The sequence below is a fragment of the Nomascus leucogenys genome, chromosome 11 (genome assembly GCF_006542625.1).
Source record: "Nomascus leucogenys isolate Asia chromosome 11, Asia_NLE_v1, whole genome shotgun sequence".
Lineage (NCBI taxonomy): Eukaryota > Metazoa > Chordata > Mammalia > Primates > Hylobatidae > Nomascus > Nomascus leucogenys.
In genome coordinates this window covers 115,389,280-115,408,256 of record NC_044391.1, presented here as the reverse complement: position 1 = coordinate 115,408,256, position 18,977 = coordinate 115,389,280, and the positions used below count along the sequence as shown (strand labels likewise).

Here is an 18,977-nt window from a genome sequence, read left to right as displayed (position 1 = left end):
ACATAATCTTCTTCATAGTGTTATTCCTTGTTAAATCATAAAAATAACACCAGTGTATTGCATATGTTAAAGATAAATGCCACTTTGAAATTCAGTAAGAAATTTTCTTACAGTTCTGTAGCATGTTCTTTCAAAGGGGTAACCCGAACATAAAATTCACTCATTTAGACTTACACTTCATAAAAGTCAAAAATTACTCTATCATATAGAAAATACTATTGTAACATAAGGAATTAAGTGGAAACATTTAAACTTTAAAAGCATTTTCTTTTCAAGTCAAATGTACAATATTTTGAACTAAACACTGTTAGTGCAATATTAAAAAAAAGATCCCTCAAATTTAATTGGTTTCTTGCAAAAAATAATTGTAATTCAAAATTGTTAAGATCTAGTGTGTTCAAGGATGCAAAAGAGAACCTTTTGCTCACATGGTATTATAGACTAGTGGGAAAGATATGTGTCACACATAAAGATGTGAGACAAAATGAAGTTAAATGCTACCAGTATAGGTATCTACTATTGACTTCTTTGTTTTAAATTCTGTAGGTAGAGAGTTTGAATTATAGAAGACAGGTGTTTGGAGACATGAATAAGAACAGTCTGTGGTTTAAGCCTTACCTAATATAATGCCTTTCGTAAATTATACTATTATTATATAATGTAATACTATTAATGTATTTTCCTGTTATAGAAAACTGCTTTATGGAGTAAATGAAATTGCTGTAAAAGTGCCTTCTGTTTTTAAGCTTCTAATTAAAGAGGTAAGACTATTGATTTTGTATAACTTAACAGTCATGATCAATGGATGTGGAATGAGTCGTGATTAAAATATTCTTGGTTTTCTTTTTCCTAACCTCTTTTTGCATATTTTTACTTGGAAGGTAAAGACGGAAGACATTTACTCTGGTAGAGAAAGAATCTGGGGCATGTATTCTTAAAATTTTGTCTAGTTTTGCTTTTATTACCTGTTGAATGTCTAGCAGAGTTAGGCTCACCAATCTTCATTCTGGTTTTTGGCTAAAGCTCAAGAATTAGTTGTATTAGGTGAACACTTTTAGTAGTAGAAGGAAGATTGTTTTTCATCAGTTCCTGAGAGTGGCCATGTAATGTTGCTTATGAGCATAGCATAGTGTAGTGATTAGGAATTGGAAAGCCTGATTTGTAATGTGGTTCCACCAGTAACTAGCTCTGATCTTTAGTACATTCTCTCTGTTGCTCCTTTACCTATGAACTTGGAATAAGTTTTTTCTAATTATCTCATTTGGTTTTAAGGTAAAATGAGACTATATCTATATGAAAGTGCTTTGAAAAGTACAGAAGCGTCAATTTTAAGACAGTGGGGGGGTGTTTAATGAAATTGATAAATACCATGACATTTGGGTAGATGAAGTTCATTGCCAAGGTCTCTCTTTATCTCTTTCTCATTCAGGATTTAATACTTAGTTATTATCTTAGAGAAAGCAAAGTAACATAACCCATTAACTCATATTTGTCTTTCCTTTGGCCTCCAGTGAACTTTTGATACATAAGTAAATTTGTGTTTTGAGTTTATAATAAGCAAATATTTGTTCAGTTTCATTAAAAGTTTTGTATTCTATTAGCCCAGAGCACAGTAATTGGAAATAAATGTACTTTATTGCCAAAGCAGATTGCAGAACGGCTAAAATCATACACTTACTAGCCTTTTCTAGCTGAGTCTATATTTGGATGGTATGAATCTAAATGGATGCCAGTAATTTAAATTAACCTTATTTAGCCAAATTCTAGTAGTTAATGATAATAAGAGTATGATAGCATATTGCCCTACTTTTTTTTTTTGAGACGGAGTCTTGCTCTGTCCCCCAGGCTGCAGTGGCACTATCTCGGCTCACTGCAAGCTCTGCCTTCCAGGTTCACACCATTCTCCTGCCTCAGCCTCCTGAGTGGCTGGGACTACAGGCCCCGCCACCATGCCCAGCTAATTTTTTTGTATTTTTTAGTAGAGACAGGGTTTCACTGTGTTAGCCAGGATGGTTCAGTCTCCTGACCTCGTGATCTGCCTGCCTCGGCCTCCCAAAGTGCTGGGATTACAGGCGTGGGCCACCGCGCCCGGCCTGCCCTACTTTTTAGGGAAGTACATTTTGCTGTAGAATACTATGGAGCTTATCTTGTACATATTTGTATCTTTTTGGTTGTCAAATGAAAAGGTGGACAATCTGTATGGTCGTATCTTAGGAGGCTATGTATCTCACTCAGTTTGACTTTAAAATCTTGTTTTTTAGGTTCTCAACCCATTTTACATTTTCCAGCTGTTCAGTGTTATACTGTGGAGCACTGATGAATACTATTACTATGCTCTAGCTATTGTGGTTATGTCCATAGTATCAATCGTAAGCTCACTATATTCCATTAGAAAGGTAAGTTCAAATTTATTATGGGTTTCACAACTGTATTTGTATTTTGTAGTAACATCTAAAGTGTGTAGAATAGTACTCAGCACAGAGTGAATTCTCAATGCAGTCATTATTTTAGTTGCATGAATATATGCTCCTTCTCCCCTCCCTTTTTTGTTTGTTTTGCGGGGTGGGAGGTTGGGGATGGCAGGTGCTTTTTAGAGTCAAGGCTCTACCACTTGACTGTCTAGAGGCCATAGGGATCTGTAGTTGCTGATCACAGACTGGAATGCTGGAAGGTACTGTTTTCGGGGCTATCCTGTTAAGGTGCTTCTTGTTTTGTCTTGAACTAAAACAACGAATAATCTGAATCTCTGACTCGACATTTTGTAAAGATGGAGCGATATGCATTTATTGAATTAACTTATTTTTTAGCACTCTGGCTTTTTTCTTGAGGAGTGGGTTCATATTGGCTAGTTTTTAACTTCTTTTTCCTCTTTCAGCAATATGTTATGTTGCATGACATGGTGGCAACTCATAGTACTGTAAGAGTTTCAGTTTGTAGAGTAAATGAAGGTAAGTAATTGAAGTGAATGTTGGAAGAATAAATCAAAAAAGATACCTGTTAGGCATAATGTGTGAAGTAAGCCCAAAGTATAATACATATACATTCTTTGATTGATTGATTGATTGATTGAGTCAATGTCTCTGTCACTTAGGCTGGAGTGCAAAGGCACAATCTCAGCTTACTGCAGCCTTGACCTCCTAGACTCAAGTAATCCTCCCACTTTAGTCTCCCGAGTAGCTGGGACTACAGGTGCATGCCACCATGCCCAGCTAATTTTTGTTTTTTGTTTTTTTTTGGAGACAGGGTTTTGCCATGTTGCTCAGGCTGGTCTCAGACTTCTGGGCCGAAGTAATCTGCCCACCTGGACCTCCCAAAGTGTTGGGATTACAGGTTTGAGCCACTGCACTCTGCACCCGGCCTTTTTTTTTTTTTTTTTAAAGTCGATGTGGTCTCACTGTTGCCCGGGCCTGAGCGCAGTGGCTCAACTTACCCTCCTGTCTCAGCCTCCTAAGTAGGTGGGACTACAGGCTTGTGCCACCATTGCTGGCTAATTTTTTTTTTTTTTTTTTTTTTTTGAAGAGGCGAGGTCTCACTGTGTTGCCCATGCTGGTCTTGAATTCCTGGGCTCAAGAGATCCTCCTGCCTCAGTCTCCCACAGTCTTTGGATTACAGGCTTGAGCCACTCTGCCTCGCACGTACATTCATTTTTTTAAGAACTAAAAGTATACATTTCAGTTCCTGAGTTTGTATCAAATTCATTTATTTATATAAAATTGTATTTTTCTTCTATGTAACAGGCACTATGCTAGGCTCTGGGGATTCAGTGTAGAGATAACAGTGGTAACAGTAACAATACAGTGTGACAAATGCTATGATAAGAAGTCAGCCAACTTATATATTAGGGGGAGCTCATTTACTGTAGGTATCAGGGATGACTTCTTTGATTAAGTGCTTTTAAGTGGCGACTATTTGAATTAGCCAAATAAGAGGTAGGTAAGAAGTTGATAAGGGGAGGCTGATTGAGAAGAGGGTTCTAAATACTCAAAGGCCTAGAAATTAGAGATTGTATGGATATTATAAGAACTGAAAGAAGAAATTTAGTATGACAAGTACAGTAACTATAAATGGATAGCTCTCTGAGGCATGTTAGGGATTTGGGCTCAGTCCAAAAGACAGTGGAAAGCCATTGAAGGGTATTATTATTAATTTATTTTATTTTATTTTATTTTATTTTATTTTATTTTATTTTATTTTATTTTTTCGATAGAGTCTCCCTCCCAGGCTGGTGTGCAGCGGCAATCTCGGCTCACTGCAACCTCCGCCTCCCAGGTTCAAGGAATTCTCCTGCCTCAGCCTCCTGAGTAGCTGGGATTACAGGCGTGTGCCACCACACCCAGCCAGTTTTTGTATTTTTAGTAGAAACAGGGTGTTACCATGTTGGCCAGGCTGGTCTCGAACTCCTGGTCTGAAGTGATCCACCCGCCTCGGCCTTCCAAAGTGCTGGGATTACAGGCATGCGCACCATCACACCCAGCTAATTTTTGTGTTTTTAGTAGAAACGGTATCAACCTTGTTGGCCAGGCTGGTCTGGTACTCCTGGCCTCAAGTGATCTGCCTGCCTTGGCCTCCCAGAGTGCTGGGATTACAGGCATGAGCCAGCATGCATAGCCACCATTGAAGGGTTTTAAGCAGAGGAATGATAAAATACTTGCCCTTTGGAAAAAAATCATTCTGGTGTCCACATTCAGACTGGTTTAGAGGAGAGTAATACTGAAGGCATGCCCCCCCCCCCCCCGAATCAAGGTAGCAATTGTGGAGATGAAAAGAAATGAGTTTGAAAGATACTTAAATGTGACCGTTTAATAGGATTTAACTCGTTGGATATGAGGCCATGGAGCAGTGTCTGGCTAGGTGGATGGATGTGGGTGCTATTGAGTTAAATAGGAAATCTGGAAGAGAAGCAGGCTTGCAAGAAGGGTAATGTTTTGGACATGTAACTTGTCTGGCAAGATGTTGAAGAGGTAAAGGAGGCAGCACAGCATCATGGGCCTTGGAGGCAGAAGCCGCTATGATTTACTCAGAACACCAAATCAGTCTCCATTTTCTTGACTCAGACTACACCCAAGAGATTGCTTCCTTCCCTGTGCTTCCTGGTCACTTGCTACTGTAGCTGGGAAGATCTGCCTCCCTTAGCTGAAGTCTAAGATGTGTAGCTTATTGATGCCTCTCCCCCTCTTGTTCTGCTGTTGCTGAAGATAATGGGGATGCCAGGGCAGACATACCATTCAACTTGAATCTTCCTTACCCACTTTGTATAGTCATACATATCATTGATATCTTGTTTTCTGGTACACCTAAAAGGAGTAGAACTTCAAGTGGTATTTAAAAGCTTTAAGAAAAGTCAAATTTTTAATTTTTTCTTCCCATCTGAGGAATGGATTTTCTTTTTAAAGAAATCCAAATTTTTAAAAGAAGGGATCTTATTTTTAAAATGAAGATCGATAATCTCTACTATGTACTAAATGTCATTCTTTAAAAGTTGTTCCCTCATAATTTAGTAAATTACTTCCTTTTTTAAAAAAAGGAAAGAGTGTTTGTCTTACAGGCTAACATCACAAACAATAGATTTCTTCTCATCCATCTCCATTTATAAACTAGTGTGACTGTCTTCTGAGCACAGTATTAAACCTGGGCAGGGAGAGGGAGGGAGGGTGTTAGAGAATGAGAGGAAAAGAGAGAGAATACCTACATATAAGGGGACCCTAAAGAAAAGCCTTTCACCCTTCGGAAGATCTTTTCATTTTCATTTTTCTTTTATTCAAACACCAACTTTTACCAGAGGGAAAATCTTTTTTAAAAAGTGTTTCACTAAAATTTGTAAGGAAATAATGAACTAGATATTACAGTGTTTAATTTATTTAATGAATTTACTCTTATTTAAAATAATATCTAAAAAGAATAATTTAGGAATATTGAGGAGGCAATGAGACTTAAAGGTTATAAATAGTGGCAATGAGAAAAGGAATATTATAGATATGCTGTTGAAAAGAAAATATGCTAATTTTTCTAGTGCTTCCTTCTGTTTTCAAGGGATTATAGAAATCTGAGTTTGTTTGACCTGTTTCACAGGAATCTCCTTTGTGGACTCATTGTGTCTCTTCCTTAGGCTAATAGGCAACATTTATCATGGACATTATCATGAGTGTTGAAGCACACTTACTTGCTTCGTCAGAGGGTACTTGGCATCACCTGTGCACAGCTGGTGTGCTAGCAGGAAACTAACTAGCTGACACACCATGCTTTGTTAGCCTAATAATCTTATTTGTTAAAACTTGCCATTTGTTGGATTTTTCTGTTTTACCCCATTATAAACTTCTTATTGAGATCAGATGACTTCTGAATAGTATTTGCTGTATTTTTCCAAGGTAAAGAATATCTTTTTCATATTTTTCTTTCTTTCTTTAAATTCAGAAATAGAAGAAATCTTTTCTACTGACCTTGTGCCAGGAGATGTCATGGTCATTCCATTAAATGGGACAATAATGCCTTGTGATGCTGTACTTATTAATGGTACCTGCATTGTAAATGAAAGCATGTTAACAGGTAAACTAATTGAGTAAATATCAACATGAGTTGCTCATGATATATCATGACTAAGTTACTGATAAAGCCTTTTCAAAATTAGCTATGTCATTTATACCTTTACTCATGAATATGTTGGATATTGGAGATTTAAAATTCTGAGTAGACCAAATTCTGCATTATACTCAGCTGTAATACTAGATACTGTGCTATAGTGTTGGTCATATCTCTTGGCCTGACTCTGGCTACTCTTTGGACCTTAGGAAATGGTTTATGGTTAGGGAAGTGGAAAGGCGGCCTTTTCCAACAGAGAATGTGGCATACAGTATTTCGTTCTGCATTTGATGTGTAAAAAGTGGGAATAAAGAAAGATTTTATATTTTTCTTGAACTGGGGAGATACAGGCTTTAAAATGACTTCCCTTTGGAAATTCACAATCTTGAGGTAGAGCTTGATTTTTTTTATTTTTGTTTTTTTTTTTTTTTTTGAGACAGAGCCTTGTTCTATCACCCAGGATGGAGAGCAGTGGTGCGATCTTGGCTCACTGCAGCCTCTGCTCCCAGGTTCAAGTAGTTCTTTTTTTTTTTGAGATGGAGTCTCGCTCTGTCACCCAGGCTGGAGTGCAGTGGCGCGATCTCGGCTCACTGCAAGCTCCGCATCCCAGGTTCACGCCGTTCTCCTGCCTCAGCCTCTCCGAGTAGCTGGGACTACCGGCGCCCGCCACCACGCCCGGCTAATTTTTTTGTATTTTTAGTAGAGACGGAGTTTCACCGTGGTCTTGATCTCCTGACCTCGTGATCCGCCCCCCTCGACCTCCCAAAGTGCTGGGATTACAAGCGTGAGCCACCGCGCCTGGCCAGGTTCAAGTAGTTCTTATCCCTCAGCCTCCCGAGTAGCTGGGACTACAGATGTGTGCCACCATGCATAATTTTTGCATTTTTAGTAGAGACAGCGTCACCACTTTGGCCAGGCTGGTCGCGAACTCCTGTCCTCAAGTGATCCATCCACCTTGGCCTCCCAAAGTGTTGGGATTACAGGCGTGAGCCACTGTGCCTGTCCAATATCTTATTTTAATTGTGTGAATTTTTTTTTTAATTGTCCTAGTCGATCTGGCTAGAAAATGATTTATATGTAATACATTTTGAAACTGTTAAGAGTCGTATCTTAAAACACACAAATACATATCTGACACACATGCCTTCTTTGAAGCAAGAAATGTGAATGCTACAGAGAATTAATTTTAAAAAGAATTTGGCTGTTTGTGGTTGTTTGAGAGAACCACCACATTACTCATTTTCACATCTCTTTTTTGCCCAGCTGTCTTTTCTGTTCTCTCTCTCTCTCTCTCTCTCTCTCTCTGTGTGTGTGTGTGTGTGTGTGTGTATGTAGGGGTGGATCAGGGTAGGCCCTCACATCTCTTTTGTACAGTGCTTTCCACTGTTACCATTAGTTCTTAAAGATAAGAAAACAGGTGCAGGGACTATAGCAACTATGTAATCTTTTTTGAAATTACTTGAAACTGAACAATGCAACTGTTTCTAAATATAAACAAATATTACCTTTGAGCCACAAATCACTTTCTGGAATTATTGTGGGAGATAATATTTGATACTTCTTTGTGAGGAAATTGGCAGACAAAAAATTAAGGCATGTTATCCACATATACAACTCTTAGTGATTATTCTAAACAGTATGGTATCATTTAAAATATTTAACAATTTAATATTTTTTGGTGTTTGATACTGATTCCTGTGCTTTCATTTAATAATTTGTAAACTGTTTTTTTGTTGTTTTTGTTGTTGTTGTTGTTGTTGTTGTTTTTTAAAGGAGAAAGTGTTCCAGTGACAAAGACTAATTTGCCAAATCCTTCAGTGGATGTGAAAGGAATAGGAGATGAGTTATATAATCCAGAAACACATAAACGACATACTTTGTTTTGTGGCACAACTGTTATTCAGACTCGTTTCTACACTGGAGAACTCGTCAAAGCCATAGTTGTTAGAACAGGTAGGAAACATCTTAATTAATCTCTTTTTGCATGTTTCAGCATATTTGATACCTGCTGAATGTTTAAAAAGAGATTCTGGGCTGAGTGCAGTGGCTCATGCTTGTAATCCCAGCACTTTGGGAAGCCGAGGTGGGCGGATCACGAGGTCAGGAGATCGAGACCATCCTGGCTAACATGGTGAAAACCCGTCTCTACCAAAATTACAAAAAAATTAGCCAGGCCTGGTGGTGGGTGCCTGTAGTCCCAGCTACTCAGGAGGCTGAGGCAGGAGAATGGCGTGAACCCGGGAGGCGGAGCTTGCAGTGAGCCGAGATCACACCACTGTACTCCAGCCTGGGTGACAGAGCGAGCTCTGTCTCAAAAAAAAGAGAGAGATTCTGTTTTGGGAGATAATTCTCATTTTCTTATAAAAATATAAATAATTCTTTTCTTTTTTTGAAAGGATTTAGTACTTCCAAAGGACAGCTTGTTCGTTCCATATTGTATCCCAAACCGACTGATTTTAAACTCTACAGAGATGCCTACTTGTTTCTACTATGTCTTGTGGCAGTTGCTGGCATTGGGTTTATCTACACTATTATTAATAGCATTTTAAATGAGGTATGTATGTGGCACTCTTAATAGGGTTTGAACCTCAATTATTTATCACATGCAGCTATTGAGGATTTGAAACGTGGCTAGTGAGAATGAGGAACTAAAATTTTAAACTAATTTAATTTTAATTTAATGCTAACAAAGTCATGAGACTAGTAGCTATGATATTAGAAAGCCCAGCTGTAGAACATTTCCATTATAAAGGACACTTCTTTAAGGTGGCTCTGGTTTAGATGGTCTTTTACTTGGTCTTGTGACTTTAAAAAAAAAAAAACGGGAAAAAAAAAACCCCACATACTCACCAAAAGCTGTATTTTCTCTTTTTTACCTCTGAGACGTAATATACAGTGTTAAAATGATTTTTGATTATTTAATTGAAGGCGCCGCTTGTCAGAAGTGGAGACTGGCACAGTAAGGTGTGTGCATGCTGAGTCAATATCTGATAAAGCTTGTTGACCGGCTTTGAAGTGTGTCATGTGTGAAGTATGTAGCGCTTTAAAAATGAGATGTTTCTTTTGAAAGTAGCTGTCATTCTATAATCCATTGAGCTTTTTTATTTTGCAGAAATATCTGAAGAAAATTATATATGGTTAATAGATATGTATATACACACACATACATAAAATTGAAATACACAATTGAAAATGGCTTACAGATTTTCACTAAAGAAATACCTATATTAAATCAGTGAATAATACTGGGGGTTTGACATTTATTTTTGTGTTAATTGTAGGTACAAGTTGGGGTCATAATTATTGAGTCTCTTGATATTATCACAATTACTGTGCCCCCTGCACTTCCTGCTGCAATGACTGCTGGTATTGTGTACGCTCAGAGAAGACTGAAAAAAATTGGTATTTTCTGTATCAGTCCTCAAAGAATAAATATTTGTGGACAGCTGAATCTTGTTTGCTTTGACAAGGTTGGTTCAGTTTCATAGTTACTTTCAAAGGTTACTTTGTAGCGTTTAAATATTTAGATCAATGTTTTTTATTTTCTTTGCCAACAAATTTGGACACATTCTGTCATGTTCCGTTAATTTTCCATTTCCTCCACTTATTCGGTATATGCATCATTTTTCTATACCATAAGTTGTCACTTAACATTACTGATAGGTTCTTGGAAACTGCAACTTTAAATTAAATGAAACCAGTTTTACCATAGGCTAATTGATACAAATGAGATTTAAGTTCCTATGCCATATTTTGGTCACAAAAAATCACCAAACTTCTAAATAAGGATCTGAAACACTTCTGATATTAAACATTGAAATTATGAGCTATACATTCATTTAAGAAAGAAAGAAAAACAAGTAAGGTAATTATTTACCCAGTTGTTTTGTTTCAGGCTCATGGGTAGTGGGAGCCTATCTCAGCAACTGGTGGAACGAGGCAGGAACCAGCCCTAGACAGGATGCCATCGTATCACAGAGTGTACTCACACTCACTCAGACTGGGACCATTCAAATGTGCTGGTTCACTTAACTTGCGTAGCTTTGAATGTGGGAGGAAACTGAAGTACCTGGAGTGAAACCCATGCAGACAGGTAGAAAACATGCAAACTCCATGTAGATAGTGGTCGCGGCTGGGCCTCAGCTCTCCCCACCACTGGCCCCCATCATGTTATAAAAAAAGATGGACAAAACAATGGTATTTGAGGACATGCTGTATTTCTTACTTTCTCAATTTTTAATACTTTGGATATTGCTTATTTGCTCAAAGCTGCAGTTAACTTGATTATATCCAGAATTAGGCCTAGTAGTATTAATAGTAGTAGTAGTAGTAAAGATTATGTGATCTTAAATTTTTTTAGACAGTAATTCTTATTTAACACAATAGGCTCCATGCATATATATTTATTATGGTTTTATTGCTTGTGTGTATGTTTAGTGTTTGCTGTATGATTTTATTGAATATGTTTCAGAATTATGAAGGTCACTGATTTTATGTGAAAATGACAAATTATGTACCTGTGTGAAGTATATCTTGCCTCTTAGAAAGGTTTCTCTTTTCCTGAGCTGGAATTTTCTTTAAAGTTTTCTGAGAATTAAACTTTGACCAAAAAACCTTCTATCAAACTTTTCTGGGTAACTGATGTGATACGAATTTGATTTTTGTGCATTTCATTGTTACAGAAAAAAATGGGAAACCTGTTAGAAAAAAATATGTCACATACTGCGACGATTATTTCATATATATCTGTTAAAAAAAATTTCACTTATGCTTGTCTTTTTTGGAAACTTTCCTAAAATTTTTAAGACAAAAGTGGAGAAAAGGTGCATGTATAATAAACACTCATTTACTCATTACCCAGCTTTATCAACACATGGTCAGTCTTAATCTATCTGCTCATTTTGAAGGGGACAGCATCAGACATTATTTCACTCATAACTACCTTAGTATGTGTCTAGAGGATAAGATATTTAAAATAGCACTATCACATTTAACAGAAGTAGCAATTCTTTAGTTTTTCTAATATCCATTTGAGATTTCCTCAAATCTCAAATTTTTACTAATTGATTTTTCAGTCAGAATCCAAATAGGGATTACATTGCTTACAATTCACATGTAACAATTGCCTTTACTTACCCCTTATCTCCAATTATTTTGTCGAAGAAACCAGGTCATTTACCTTGTGGATTTGGCCAGTTGCTTCCTCTTGATGTACTTTAACCTGTTCCTCTTGGCTCTCCCTATACAGTAATCCTTCCTTCCTTTATAGGCATCCTTTATCGATTGATAAGATAGGTTAATTGCTGCATCCTTCCATTGATTTTTTTTTTGATAGTATAAGCACATAAATATATACCCCTCTCTCCCCTTACGTAGAAGATTTGTGATCATTGTTTGCACCCTATTTCCCACTTTAACCATATGTCCTGGAAGCCATTCTCTATCAGGGATCTCGCCTGTTTCTTTTTTTAACTCTGTAGAACTCCATTATGTTATATGTAGCATAGTTTCTAATGCTGTGTGGTTGTTTTTTATTTTTATTTTTGGGTTTTTTTTGAGGCATTATCCATACTTTGTGCATGTGTGCTTTTTTGTTTTTTAGACTGGAACTCTAACTGAAGATGGTTTAGATCTTTGGGGGATTCAACGAGTGGAAAATGCACGGTAAATATTAGTTAGACTTGATAGTTTATTAGTTTATTTTAAATATTTTAACATGTGCAACAGTCAAACATAAAGGAAGTAATATAACAGACAACTGTGTACCTACACCAGGATTAAACCGTGGACATGTTGCCATATTTGCTTCAGATCTCTTCTTTTAGAAAATTAAAATATTATAGAAGTTGCCAAAGTCCCACTCTATCCCTTCTACAATTCCTGCTGCCATTCTGAAATTATTTTTGCATATTTTATATTTTTTCTAAGTATAAATCTATAAATAAGTATCCATAAATGATATGCTGTACATATGTTTTGCTGCTTTTTTTCCCTCTCCAAACTTTGTTTTCAAGATTTATCCATGTTGATATGTGCAGATCTAGTTTATTAATTTTAACTGCTCTGTCTTATTCCATTGAATGATTAAACCTTGTCTGTTCTTCTACTAAGGAACAATTCTGTTTTTTCTTCTTTTTTCTCTGCACTGTTGCAAATAGTGCTGCAATTAAAGTTCTTACACACAAGTCCTTGTAGGCATGTGACTGAGTTTCAGTAAGCTAGATCCCTATAAATGGAAATGCTGGGCCATAGCACGGGCGCAGCTTCAGCTTACTTATGCTTTCTCTCAGTGGACAAAGATCTTTTTACTCCACATTCTTGCCAAACTTAATATTGTCAGACTTGTAATTTTTGCCAGATGGATGGATCTGAGTATTACATTGTGGTTTTACTTACATTCTTCTCATTTCTTATAAAATTGAGTATCTTTTCACATTTTGGAGGGAGGGTCATTTAGCATTCTTCTGTGTGTTGTGTGTTTATATCCTCATTTTTCTGTTGTGAAGTCTATCTTATTCATTTGTTAGAGGTCTTTTTTATTTTCTGGATAGTAATCTTTTTCAATATTGTGTATTGAAAATTATCCTGTTAGTCTCTGGCTCATCTCTTTACTTTTGTTTCTGTTGCTTTTTGAAGCTCCGAAGTTTTACTCCTGTAGTTTTGTTTATGTCTTCCCCCCCCTCCCCCTGTCAAAAGTCTGCTAAATTTTGGTGTATATAGTTTGAGAGACAGTATTGTTTGGCCAATGTAATTTCAAGAGTTGTTGTGTCTTGGAAAATAGTATGTAACATTGTGACCTTTCTTATCCCTAGTAATGCATGTTGCCTTAAATTCTCTTTTGTCTTATCATTGTATAGCTCTATACCAGCTTTCTTTTGCCTGATGTTTGCCTAGTGTGTGTTTTGCCACATGTTTACTTTTCAGTCTTTTCTGTGCCATGATGTGCACATTTATTCAGATATATTAGAAATTATTTCTACCACTGCTCCCCCAGTTTACACACACATTTTCACATTTTCATTTTTTCTCTCATTTTCTCGGTTTATGCATCCTAATCTTATACTGCTTGTTCTTACATTTTCAGTATTTATACTTAAAGTTCATGGGTGTCAATACTGCCTTTTAACCACTCCCCTGACCCCCAAAACAAACCTATGGACTGTAAGATACTTTTGGTTATTCTCCTCCCTTCCTATATGTATTTGTTGCAAAATATTTTCTGATTATGATTTTGGTCTTATACAGTCTGCATGCTTAGATTTACCTAGGTGTACAAATACCTTAACCATTGCATCTTGTGTAAATTGCCATCTTCTGTAACTACATTCATTTGCTTTGTTTCACTGTCACTCTTTTTTTTTTTTTTTTTAAGTGAAAGCAAGTTTATTAAGAAAGTAAAGGAATAAAGAATGCTCCTCCATAGGCAGAGCAGCCCACTGTCACTTGGGTGGTAGTGTAACTATACAGATTTCTAGGTTTGACACTTGTGTTGTCTCAATACTGTTATTTCATTTCTCTTAATACCTTTTGTTAATTGGTACTGATAAATCTTAGTCTCTTTAGTAATCCTTTTTCTCTCTGGTTGCTTGAAGAATATTTCTTCACCCTTAATTTCTGTAGATTCACCGTGATCTTTTTATTTGTGTGTACAGGATTCATGATGCTTCTTGATTTCATGCTTTCACGTTTTTCATAAATTCTGGAAAATTTTCAGGCCTTTTTTACTTCCATTACGGCCTTTTCATTGTGTTTTGTTTTCTCTCCTTCTGGGAATCCTAACCATGTGTTGGACAACACATGGTTTTCTTGGTTCTTTCCAAGTCTGCTCCCACCCCTACTCTCGCATCTACAGTGTCTTATTGTTTTTCTAAGTCTAATTTTAAAATGCCCTTTTTGCATTCTTTCAGATTTGCCATTCTGTTATCTTAAACTTATGGGATTCTTTATTTTTTTATCTTAAACAACAGGAATGGGTATGGGTGTCTCGCTATATTTCCCAGGCTGGTTTTGAACTCCTGGCCTCAAATGATCCTCCTGCCTTAGCCTCCCAAGATGCTGGGATGACAGGCATCAGGCACTGTGCCTGGCCAAATTTATAGGATTCTAATTCTGTCTTTGTTATGTCTGTCGACACTCTTGGTGAATTGTTTGCTAGCGCATCTTTAAATTATGGACTCATTCTTAACAGAATTTTCTTTGAGCTCCCCTCTGGAGAAGTTCTGACTTGGCTTGGCTAAGAGCCCCAGTGGTAATCAACAGTGTCACACAGGCTTTAACTGACCTCCTGTGTTTCGATCCTTGCTCTGCTACTTATGGGTGGTGTAACCTGGGACAAGTCACTTAACCACCCTGCTTCAGTTTTCTCATCTATAATGGGGGTAATAAAACATCTTTTCTATGGTGTGAGGATAATGGGCCAATAAATTTAAAGTTCTTAGAATAATGCCTGGTGCATAGTAAATATTATGCAGATATTAGCTATTTTCTTGGACTTTGGGTGAGGAAAAAGACAAGCTTATTCATAATTAATGCCTTTAGGTCTGTGGGTGAATTTTTTCTCATCTGCCCTTTTCCCAAGAGCGTGTAGCTCTTCAAGAGCACTGGCTTTCCTGAGTCAGAGGGGTCCTTTCAGTACCAGCTTCCCACTTTGCATGGGCCCAGACTTTGTTTCCTGTCCTTTTGTGGGTATTAAATCCCAAGTTCTTAGTTTACTGAGATGGCCTCCTCCCTTCATCCCCGCCAGCAGCCATAGCATCAGTTCAAGTTCACACCCCTCTGGTTTTCTTTTCCCTGTATTTCTGGCACTTGACAGTTTCTCTTTCTTAGGAGCTCAGATTGGGATGTAAAAGATTTTTTTTTTTTTTAATTACAAAACCAGAAAAGCCCTGTTAGAATATTACCTTGAATCTTAGAATTTATGAAACTAATTCAGTGTATCTTCTGCTTAGATTTCTTTCACCAGAAGAAAATGTGTGCAATGAGATGTTGGTAAAATCCCAGTTTGTTGCTTGTATGGCTACTTGTCATTCACTTACAAAAATTGAAGGAGTGCTTTCTGGTGATCCACTTGATCTGAAAATGTTTGAGGCCATTGGATGGGTAAGTCAAATATTTTAAAATACAAATAACTTTAGGAAAATAATAGTTAAAAATTAAATTACCTTATACAGGGATTATTTCTGCTTTTTGTTTTGATGACAGTCTATCTGGTACCCTAAAAGGAGCTATGTAATTTCTAAAGCTACATCACTGGAGAAATATTTTAAAAATGGTGCAAAAGTAACTTTTAGTTAACCCACTTAGTACACCTTTAATAGAGGCTGACCAGCTCAGGCCCCTGCTTTGTGTTTAAGATAAACCAGGGGTCAGCAACTTGGGGCAGTAGAGCAGAGCCAGTAAGATGATCTCAACTGACACAATTTTCTTGGCCACAGGCAAAGGAGTATAAAGTCCTTTGTCTTCATTGCTCTTTTTTACCTGTCTTTTGTTTACTGTGTCCACACACATGCACATGTTTTTGTTTGTTTATAGCTTCTTTCTATTTTTGCCATTGGGACTTTTAATTTCTAAGTGCCTGCTTACGTTCTCCGGTTGTTACCATTTTGCAGCATTCAGTCCTTCTTTCATAAATACAAAGACAGTTCATTTTTAGAGTTCTCTTCTGGCTTCTGAATTATTTATTTTCTCTGGGGTTACGGTCTCCTCTGGCCCCCACCCCATGCTTGGTGTCTCTCCTTCATGCTTTTGGTTTTCATTGTACATCTGGATGGCACTTTTTTACTATAAAAATGAAGATCTGATTTGGTAATTCTGCATAGCTGCAGTGAGCTACTTACAATTTCACCCTTGCCCATATGTATGTTAGTGTTTGTGATCGGGAAGGCCTGTTGGGGGGTGGGGGATGGTGCTTGCTCTGTGTGTAATGGGGTCTTATCAAGAGGGGTTCTTAAAGTTTCAAAGGAATAGTTTCAGAGTTAGCCTCTCCGTTGCTTTCCTCACCCATTCTCACCGTGCTTGCACATGTGGAGCTCTGTACTCTGGAATCCTCACCCTCATGTTAGCAGCCTTTGCTTCTGTCAGACATTCAGTTCATGTCTCTGGAGGAGGACTCCCTGGTGTTTTGTTTGGCTTCCTTTAGCTCAGCTATTCTGGCTGATAAATGTTCCTGCCTCACCTGGTATCTTGTGTGTGTTCTGGGCTACTGTTTCGTTCCTGTTTTGTATCCATCCACAGGTTTCAGTTTGCCCTTTGTTTCTATATTTGAAATCCCTTCCTTCAGGTTTATTTTTTGTTTACATTTACAGGATCCTCCCTTCCCTCTTCCCTGCCTCCCCACCTCCCTCCCTCCCTACCCACATTTTGAAAGGGAGAGAGGGAGGGGGTGACTGGATAAGTGCTCCATCTGCCAACTACTGAAGTTTACTCTTGAAATTTATTTCTGAAAAGGAGGCCACACTTCATTTATAGAGAGAATAACAAAAATGGGCTGATTTATCTTTCTTCTCTAAGCTTTTCTCCAATGGGATAGATTTTCAGTAGATTTAGTGTTCAGTGTTGGTGGATCTTCAAAGAAATCAAGAAAATTTGTGTAATGGCATATTTCATTGGCCCTGAGTTGCTTTGATGCTTGATCCCACCAGAGCTTACTTATCAATGAAATGGTTTCACGTAGCCAGTTGCAACTGTGACTTGATGTGATTGATGCCATATGATACAAGATGCAGATGTCATATGATACAAGATGCATCCCAGTTTTAGAGATGTTAAGATACGAAAAAAGGTGTCTTAGAATTGTACAAAATTGGCTAATTTTTCACAGTTCCCTATTGTTTTCTCATTTATTGATCCCATTAGTTATAGTGTGTGTTTAATATAGGTTTTTCTTTGAATGTTTTTCACCAAAAAAGGTTCTTTAAAGTAGTAGCTTAACTAGAAGTATTCAAGCTGAGAAACTAAACTCATATCTTTGTACTTTAGCCTGTTCTTGACCCAGTGGTTCTGCTGACCATATCTGAGCCCTATGTACTTTTGAATCCTTTCTTGGTGGCAGAAAGGAATCACTGGATGAGCCTGAAAATTCTGGGGACTACAAGAACCTTTTGTCTTTTGCAGAGCTAGTCTCTAAACCCAACAAGTTGTAAGAGTGAAGTGAGATCAGTTTCTATTTCTTTATTCTGCTTCTAACCCTGAATGAAGCAACCCTTCTCCCATGGGTTGCTAGGTATCTAACTCATCATCTTTGTTCATATTTTCTTTTACTTATGTTAGTGATCCAGTAGTGCTCATTTGTTCCTTGGACATACATTTTTTTTAATTATTGAAAATGGCCATAATGTTCCATTTAAACATGGAACCATGAATTCAATTTTATGAAGCAGTGCTTGAATGTTGTGTTTTTTTTTTCCCCCAGATTCTGGAGGAAGCAACTGAAGAAGAAACAGCACTTCATAATCGAATTATGCCCACAGTGGTTCGTCCTCCCAAACAACTGCTTCCTGAATCTACCCCTGCAGGAAACCAAGAAATGGTGAGAAATCACTTAAAGCTGCATAAAACTGTTGGTGGTTACTTATATTTATTTTTAATTTTTTTTAATTTTTATTTTTTATAGAAACAAGGTCTTGCTTTGTTGCCCAGGCTGGTCTCAAACTCCTGGGCTCAAGTGATCCCCCTACCTTGGCCTCCCCAAGTGCTGGGATTACAGGTGTGAACCACCACCCCCAGCCTGCTTACTTACATTTAATTCTCATTTTGAAGTGTTGCTAGAAGAGGAAGGCAGAAGTCCTTTATTTAACTCTTATGCAGAGATAGGAATATTTTAACTGTGTTTATCAGAAACTACACCTCTGCGTTGAGATGTAATTCTCAGTACTATCACTTTTCCTATTTACTGAGTAGCTTAGTGCCTCGTGATTTATACAGCTGGTGGTTAATCCTCTTAAATTGCATCTGTGTTCCTATAATTTAATAAAAAGTATGTATGAAAGGCTTTACTTTTAGGTGAATTTTTAAATGTATTCCCCTTAGTTTATTATTATTTTTCAAGTTACCTGAAAATTTTTTTACATGTATAAGTATTACGTATCCAAGAAATTTACCAAGATTCTCATAAACACCACTGTATCTTATTTGTATAACTGGTTGGCAAGATTCTGGGTAATTCATTTTCCTTCCTGTTTATATTTGTTCTTTCCAGAGTTTATTATTATTTTTTGAGCCGGAGTCTCACTCTGTCGCCCCAGCTGGAGTGCAGTGGTGAGATCTCAGCTCACTGCAACCTCTGCCTCCTGCCTTCAAGTGATTCTCCCACCTCAGCCTCCTAAGTAGCTGGTATTACAGGCGCACGCCACCACACCTGGCTAATTTTTCTTTTTTTAGTAGAGATGGGGTTTCACCATGTT

General features: G+C 37.4%; 1 protein-coding gene across 3 annotated transcripts in view; it reads left to right on the top strand.

Annotated features, from left to right (window-relative positions):
• Positions 1–18,977, top strand: part of ATP13A3 (ATPase 13A3) — an 84,469-nt gene that overhangs the window by 30,341 nt on the left and 35,151 nt on the right. For all 3 annotated transcript variants that reach the window (XM_030822985.1, XM_030822986.1, XM_030822987.1), the window contains 10 exons: positions 692–761; positions 2,262–2,396; positions 2,876–2,948; positions 6,412–6,543; positions 8,350–8,529; positions 8,973–9,130; positions 9,858–10,046; positions 12,179–12,240; positions 15,525–15,675; positions 17,987–18,103. In XM_030822985.1, coding sequence (XP_030678845.1) covers positions 692–761; positions 2,262–2,396; positions 2,876–2,948; positions 6,412–6,543; positions 8,350–8,529; positions 8,973–9,130; positions 9,858–10,046; positions 12,179–12,240; positions 15,525–15,675; positions 17,987–18,103 — 1,267 coding nt within the window. The remainder of the gene's footprint in view (positions 1–691; positions 762–2,261; positions 2,397–2,875; positions 2,949–6,411; positions 6,544–8,349; positions 8,530–8,972; positions 9,131–9,857; positions 10,047–12,178; positions 12,241–15,524; positions 15,676–17,986; positions 18,104–18,977) is intronic.